This window comes from Notamacropus eugenii, chromosome 1, assembly GCF_028372415.1.
Source record: "Notamacropus eugenii isolate mMacEug1 chromosome 1, mMacEug1.pri_v2, whole genome shotgun sequence".
NCBI lineage: Eukaryota > Metazoa > Chordata > Mammalia > Diprotodontia > Macropodidae > Notamacropus > Notamacropus eugenii.
Genome location: NC_092872.1, coordinates 296239518 through 296247692, shown reverse-complemented (window position 1 = coordinate 296247692; position 8175 = coordinate 296239518). Strand labels below are relative to the sequence as shown.

Here is an 8175-nt window from a genome sequence, read left to right as displayed (position 1 = left end):
TCATACGTATGCAAAGATATGCCTGTATATATGTTCAAATACAACATCAGATTAAGCAAATGTCAATGAGGGGTTGTAGGGTATGTGTGGGGAGGATGTGCCTGAATGGGTACAGATCTAACTACTGAAAGGTCATCTGAGTCAACACTAGAATGAAATGCAGAAACCTAGCACATGATAGGAAATAGCCCTTAGTCACTATAGGAAGTTTTACTTCCTAAAAATTCGAGTATTTGAAGTTTTTAAATCCAAACTCCTCAAAACTCTGACAAGAGCCAGAAGCTAGACTTAGATACATTCTGCCCTACACATTACACAATCTATGATAACTTCAAGTTTCCATATGGGTCCTGTGTTTGATTCTTTTTAGGCCCCAGGAAATTTCACTTCAACCCAATACCCAAATTGGGAGATGTTCTTACTCTACCTAATTGGAGCAAGGGCAAAATTCACTATATTTCCCTAAGACCTCAGCTCCAGCTCTTCTTCAACAACTGAATAGAAGCTTACCTTGGTTCATTCACAGAGCATTCCACAGAAAAGAGGAGAAAGGGAGAGAAGGAATGGGTGGTACTGGTGGTTAGGCTCACCTGCACCTGGTGTGGCACTCAGCCCATTACTAGATGGACTGCCATTGGCCAGGGGTGCTACTGGCTTAAGTGCCCCATCAGAAGGAGTCCGCCTGTGCCCAGTAGGTTGTGTGGGAGCAGAGAGGGTGACGTGGGTGGGAGTCAAGGACTGGTTGGGGTCACGCTTGAAACGCTCAACTTGGACATTGACCAGTGGGTTGTTGGTGCGAGGGGGCAAGGGAGTCGCCTCAACTGGACTGACTGGCATCTCATACACCACAATCTCATCACTATCTGATCGAAGGAGGGACCGAGTAGAGTTGCACTCAGAGATGGAGGACAAAGAAAGTAGTGTCAGAGAAGCTGAGGGGTCCCCCAGGAACAGCACTGGTTCCTCCTTCTTGAAGAGCTTGCGGGAAGGGGGGCTGGTACTCCGGCGGGGGCGGCTTGCCCTCTGGAAAAGGCCCTCACGCCTCTTCTTCTCCTCTCGGGGTGGCAGCTCGGGTTCTTCTGGGGGTAGCAGCTGGCACTTTCCTGCCTCCAGCAGGTCAAACCCTAGGCCTGTGGCAGCCAGAACAGCCCCACAACCCAGGAGAGCCACCTCACAGCGGCGATGCTGGGTTCCTCCTCTCTTGAGGCTATTGGTGGGTGTTAACTGTGGGGTGCTGGTAGCTGAGTTAACTGGGGTGGACTCCTCATGGGCTCCATCAATGGGTGGGCCATCCACCTCCTCACTTCGTGGGAATGGAATGCAGAGGTAAGACTGGTTGGAGGAATGGATTGTTCGGCTCTCCCCACTCCTCAGGCCTTCGATCTCTTCATCCTCTGTGGGGTGGGGGGTGATGGATGAGAGGCAAAAAACAAGACCAAATTGATTGAGCTGGCAACTTAACTCCTTCCCTCTCTCCTGACCTAGCTGAGTAATAGTAATCCAAAACAAATAAGGGGAAAAAAACCCAGTATAGTATGGTGGCTGCCACAAGAAAATAAGTATTAGACTCTACAGCTTTCTCCGTGATTTCTTCCAGTGACTGACAAGGGGAAATTATCTTTCCTCTCAGCACATCACCTTCCCATCTCCCTAAAAGGGAGATCAGTCAACTTGTTACCTCCTTCCCTAGGGACTTTTGAATTAAAAAAAAAAAATAGCAGGTCGCAGCAGGCCAAGGGATGGGGATCACCTAATGTCAGATTAATTTGACCCTTTCAAGGTAAAACTCTAAGTGTGCTTTGCATTCTGTTAGAAACCCCACTCCCAAAACCCCTGACCTGGCTCTCGTGGGTCAGGGAAAAGCAGAGAGAGCACTTTGGCTTCTCTTCCTGCCCCTGGGTGGGAGGAAGACCTTGGAAGTTTCCCATCAGGATCAGCCCATCAACAGTGTCTGGAAATAGAGTATGAATTAGGAGCCAAGGACAGACTAGATGTAGATTCACAGGTCTACAAAGAGCCCAGCAAAGAGACTACATTATGCCTGAGGGAATTTCTTAAGCATCTCATAAAGGAGAGAAAAGGACATCTAGCAATCACTCCCCTTTTCATTAGATTATAAACTTCTGGAGGGCAAGGACTATCTTTCTTTTTCTTATTGTATTCCCAAAATTTAGCACAGTGCCTAGCACATAGTAGGCTTAGGACATGTTTAATGAATTGAAGTAAGTGGAATTTTTCTCTCTCTTTGGCACCCTCCTATGGAAGCAGAATGTTCTTGGGATCTGGTTAGTGGATAGATAGAATGACAAAACCAGGAAGACCCAAGTTCAAATTCTGTCTTGGATACTTGCTAGCTATGTGAGTCTGACCATCTAAATTATTTGCACTGGAATATCCACATCAAAAAAATGGTTGTAACAATAGTACCTACATACCAGGAGTGTTGTAAGGATAGAATAGATAATATTTGGGAAGCAATTTGCACACCTTAAAGCAGTATGTGAATGTGATTTACATGGGGAAACTACATATTATTCATTTTTTATTACTATTGTTTGATTCTAGCTTTATATGGCCAGAAATCTTTAACCTAAAAGCTTACTAGCTTACTAAAAGACTGACCTCAGAAATGCATCACGAAAGCTAGATGGCTGCAGGGAATACTTAGATTCCAGTTGGGTCTAGGTTCCACTCCATGTTTGTGTTTTGTATTCTCCAAATCTGAATGTTTATGCTTACATCAGAATCTACCTTAATTTGAATGCCTAAGAACAGTTCTTTGGTACACCTGTATGAACCCTACATAACGTAAATCTTGCTGCTACTGGACAAGAGTCACAACTCTTTCTGGCTCATCCTCCTCTACCAAATGACCAAGTAAATTTCTTTCTAAAACAGTTTTAGGTTTGGGGGTTCATTCTTGGGACTAATATCTATCATTATTACTAATAATGCTATTATACTAATCCAAGGAGCAGACAGGTAGCACAGTAGATGGAGGAGAGTCAGGAAGACCTGAGTTCAAATATAGCCTCAAATACTTACTAGTTGGGTAATCCTGGGCAAGTCACTTCACCCTGTTTGCCTCAGTTTCCTCATCTGTAAAATGAGCTGGAGAAGGAAATGACAAACCGCTCTAGTATCTCTAAAAACCCTAAATGGGGTCATGAAGAGTAGGACGTGGCTGAAATGAATGAACAACAAATAGTACTAATCCAAAGTGATTGTCTTCAAATAGTCCTGTTGATTAGGAGCAGACATGATCCAACTAGAACAATCCAGATAGCCTGAAAATACCCTTTCCCTGCAGGAGAGTAGGACAAGGGTCATCCTAGGCGGTAAGCAGGTACCCTAGTCTATGACTGATGGTACACTGGGATTCCACTGGCTTGAAGATATTTCCAAAATAATAGTAATAATTAGTATCATTTATACAGTGCTTGAAGATATTTCCAGAATAATAGTAATAATAATTACTAGCATTTACATAGTACTTTACATGTATTGGGAGATGGATGATATTACTATTCCCATTTGACAAAGGAGGAAGCTGAAACAGACTGGGGTTAAGTGACTTGCCCAGGGTCAAGTGTCTGAGGTAGGATTCTAACTCAGGTCTTCCTGACTCCATGTCCAGCACCCTGGCCACTATATCATCCAGCTTTCTATGCTGATGGAAGAGTTGAAAAGGTTCTTTCATTTCTTGAAACCTCACTCACACAGCAAAACAGGCCCCAAGAAGCCCGAGATCCTATGTAGTCAGCGATCAAAAAAGTGCTATTAAACTCTGTTGTCTTAAGATAATTAAAATATGTATACATGGGCAATTCTTCAAATGCACTACCAACACTCCTCATCACAGCATCTCTTTCTTCAAGATTCCACTTAAGCACAGCCTGCTACATGAAGCCTTCTTGAAACTGCAGGTATGCTCCCTCAAAATTTTCCTTGCATCACTCAATTTGGTATGAAAATCTATCTTACACTACAGGAAAGTAGGGGGGAAGGGGATAAGTGGAAAATGGGGGTATAATAGAAGGGAGGGCAAATGGAAGCAGGGGGTAAACACTTTTGAGGAGGAATAAGGTCAAAAGACAGAACAGAATAAATGGGGGTAGGATAGCATGGAGGGAAATATAGTTAGTCTTTCACAATATGACTGTAATAGAAGTGTTTTGCATAACTACACATGTATAACCTATATCGATTTGTTTGCCTTCTCAGTGGGGATGGGTGGAGAGGGAGGAAGGGAGTGTAGTTGGAACTCAAAGTCTTAAAAATGAATGTTAAAAGTTGTTTTTACATGCAACTGGGAAATAAGATATACAGGCAATGGGGTATAGAAATCTATCTTGCCCTACGAGAAAATAGAGGGGATGGGAATAAGAGAAGGGAGGGGTATGATAGAAAGGAGGGCAGATTTGGGAAAGTGGTAATCAGAATACATGCTGGGGTGGGCAGAGGGGAGAGATGGGGAGAAAATTTGTAGCTCAAAATCTTGTGGAAGTGTCTATTTAAAACTAAAAATAAATAAATAAATAAATTTTAAAAAAAAATTTTTTAAATAAAATTTCCTTGCATTTAATAACTTTGTATTTATTTATACTGATTCTCTTTGTATTTATTCTGTATATACATCCTTATCAACCTCACTAGAATGTAAGATTTGTTTGAGAAGGGATCATTTGATTGGTTTCAATTGTGTTTATTACATCATTAGCACCTGGCACAGAGTAGGTACATCATAAATGCTTGCTGATTGGCTGTTGACAGAATCACAAAGTTGAAAAAAAAAAAACCTGAGAGATTATTTAATATTACTCCCCGATTTCATACATGAGGAAACTGAGGTCCATTAAAGTGACAGGATTCACTCATTGTCCTATTGCGTTGACTAGGTCATGAAGAGCTAGTAAATCTCAACAATATGAAGTAAATTGAAGAAGAGAACTGTGGTTTGGGAATTAGAGAAAAAGAAAATAATGGAAAGAGGGAAGGAAAGAGTTGACAAGGAATGGAAAATTTAGTGAAACGCTTCCATGTTCCAATGTTTGCCTAATGGCAGTAAAGGAGTCTAGGAAGCGTGACCAGATACCTCCTGAAGAATTAAGTAGAAGACAATGCTTTGAGTTGTAATGCTTTAAGATTTTTGGTTTTTTGCTTTCTTCTCCTGAAAGTCACATGAGGTAGAAATTACAAGTATCATTATCCCCATTTTACAGATGAGGAAAACAAGTCTTTGAGAAATAAAGAAATTTGCTCAGGGTCATTGACTTAGTCATGGTTTGAGACATAATTTGAACCCTGACTCTTGTGCTGGACATACTGCTTCTCAAGCATGACTAATATGTTGCCCTTACCCATCTCGGCAAGGCTAGTAAACCCTGGAAGGGCAGGGGTTGTCCTCAGGCCTTTCCCCAAATTTGGAGCACTGTTTGACCACTGCTTGTATCCATCCACCAGGGATTTCAGGCTGCATAAAGGAAACAAGGGAAAATTATTACAACAGGTCATTACCCCTTCCCTCCCTGGACTCCTCCCAAACTATCCGTCTACCTTCATCTGACCACATAGACTACTCAGTTCTGTACTTCTGGGGGCCCTAAAGTCCAGGGCTAGAAGGCCAATAGGAACTTGGTTATTTGTCAAAGTGAAATGAATCAGATGCTACAGGACAGGAAAAGGCAAAAGAGTCATGAGCTGTGGAAAGGTATAAGAGTAGCAGTGACACTGAGGCAGGGGATGCAGGTGTATGGCAGGAGTAATAAGAAGACCCAGCCAAGCCAGCTATCCTTGCTTCTCCAGAGTATTTATTTCTTGGGCCCATTTTAAGGTGGCTAAAACAAACCCACAAAGAACGAACCCAACTAATTCATCTCTGCTGAAATGTAAACTATAGGCAAGCCCCATGCAAACAGAAGTTCTAGCAGGAAACAGCTCAGCAGAGATTACAGCACCCACCCCAGTTCACTTCAGCAGCATCTTATTTTTCAGCCAAGTTCATGGCATGCTTAGGTAGCTTTTCAAAGCAATCAGCTTAAAAAAAAAAACCCAGCAAACCCAAAAAAAGGCACTTTGAGCTGTATCTTCACCCCAGTGCACTTTGGGACATAACGCACAGGTCAGAAATGACACTGTTCTCTTTTTAACCAGCCTCCCAAAACCCTTCCTCCAAGTCATTTCAAAGTCATTAACTTGTGGTGATGTACTAGTGACACTCCCAGGAAATAGGTCAGGTATCCAACAGGGCTCCTCTCATTCAAGAGAGAGGGAAATCAGAGACCTGGCTTCAACTCCAGGCAATCCATTAGACTACACAGTTTGGAGATGTTTTTTTGTTTGTTTTTTCCCCTAGGGAGAAAGACAGTAGAATTTGTCTAATACAATTGTTGATATCAAGATATCAGTAAGACTACACCCTCAGGCAAAAGAAGGACCAATCCCACTATTCCTGCTCCACTCTGGAATTACAGCCCAGTAAGAAGAGGGGAGAAACTGCTTTATCTTCTTCCGGTTACATCTTAGAATCCTACCCTACATGGAGTCTCTACTGAGATTCCAACTAGCTAAAAATTATTCAAGCTATCACTTGTTATAATAAAAAATAATTCCAGGAGTGAACATGACTGAACCTAAACTTACTGAGTGATACCACTGTCTGAAATCTCCCATGGTTCTACAGGGAATGACATCATGACCTGTACAAAAAGGGGCAGCTGGACTCCAGGCCAAGGAAGATAAAGGGCTGAAGAAAGCAAGGCCAAATCCTGATGAGTCTGGTGATTCTCCATATTTTCCCAAGGTGCACTGCAACACTACTTTAAACAAATAAACAAACCAAAATATAAACTAAAAAGGAAGCACAGTCCTGAGATGATTGAAACTTTAATCCCTTAAGAAATGTTACAGAAATAAGGAAAAGGATGTAGATGATGGGAGTAGATACCAAGACAAAGGCATAGAAAGGGTGGAGCGAAAACTCACCCCAAGTGAAAATGTGGAGATTCTGAGAGGGCACACAAACCATTAGTTCTCTCTCGCTTCTGAGGAGATCTTCAATGAATAAAGAGAATCAGCAACAACCACGTAGGCTACACCCAGACCAGCTACCCCCCCACCCCACACCTGACGTACCGTGGAGCTATGGACCATTTGAACTACATTGTTATTTATTATTCAAAAAAGAAAAAAAAAGTCAATTCATCCTTACTGGCCATGCAAGCCAAGAGGAGTTTTCCTGGGTCAGAACTTAGACCTAGTTTTAAAAGTATGATGTGGTACATAGAAGAATGTCCAGCACATGGCAACTGTTATTCACTTGGGCATCAGAGGGAAGGAAGGAAAGAAGGAAGGAAGGAAAGAAGGAAGGAAGGAAGGAAGGAAGGAAGGAAGGAAGGAAGGAAGGAAGGAAGGAAGGAAGGAAGGAAGGAAGGAAGGAAGGAAGGAAGGAAGGAAGGGAGGGAAGAAAGGAAGGAAGGAAGGAAGGAGGGAGGGAGGGAGGGAGGAAGAGAAGGAAGGAAGGAAGGGAGGAAGGAAGGTTGGTTCTCTTAAGCATCTACTACATGCCAGGCACTCTGTTAAGAGCTTTACAAGTATTATCACATTGGATCCTCTTAGGAACCATGGGAGGTAGGTGTTACTGTGGTCCCCATTATATACTTGAGAAAACTGAGGCAGATAATGGTTAAATGACTTGCCCAAGGTCATACAACTGGTAAATGCCTCATGCCACATTTGAACACATCTTCCTGACTTCCCAGTATACTGTCCACTGCATTGGAGAGGGGAAATTCAAGGGCCAGGATGAGAAGATATGTCTCAGTCAGTGAAGAATGACAATTCAGGCCTTCTGGGAATCTTACCATGAGATCCACAGACTCCCTGGGAGGGAGTTAAGTGGAGTTCAGGGGCATCTATGAACTTGTCTTTTCAACATCTTGATAACTGTATTTCAATATAATAGGCTGTCTTTGTAATCCTATATATTTTATTATCTCCATTTAAAAACATGATTCTGAGAAGAGGTGCAGGGTTTCACCAGACTGTCAAAGGCACCCAAGAGACAGAGAAGGTTAAGAACCTCTGGATTAGAGAATTGAGGATTGAAATAGATACAGGTGAACCTGGAACCTATTCTCAGCTCAAGGTGATTCTCAAGGTGATTGGCTGAGTTAT

At 42.5% G+C, this 8175-nt stretch overlaps 1 protein-coding gene across 1 annotated transcript in view; it reads right to left on the bottom strand.

The window, feature by feature from the left end:
• MAP3K9 (mitogen-activated protein kinase kinase kinase 9) overlaps positions 1-8175 on the bottom strand; it is a 139162-nt gene that overhangs the window by 10287 nt on the left and 120700 nt on the right. Inside the window, exons 9-10 of the mRNA XM_072629243.1 lie at positions 5361-5473; positions 591-1394 (exon numbers count right to left, since the gene is read on the bottom strand). Of these exons, the coding sequence (XP_072485344.1) occupies positions 591-1394; positions 5361-5473 (917 nt within the window). The remainder of the gene's footprint in view (positions 1-590; positions 1395-5360; positions 5474-8175) is intronic.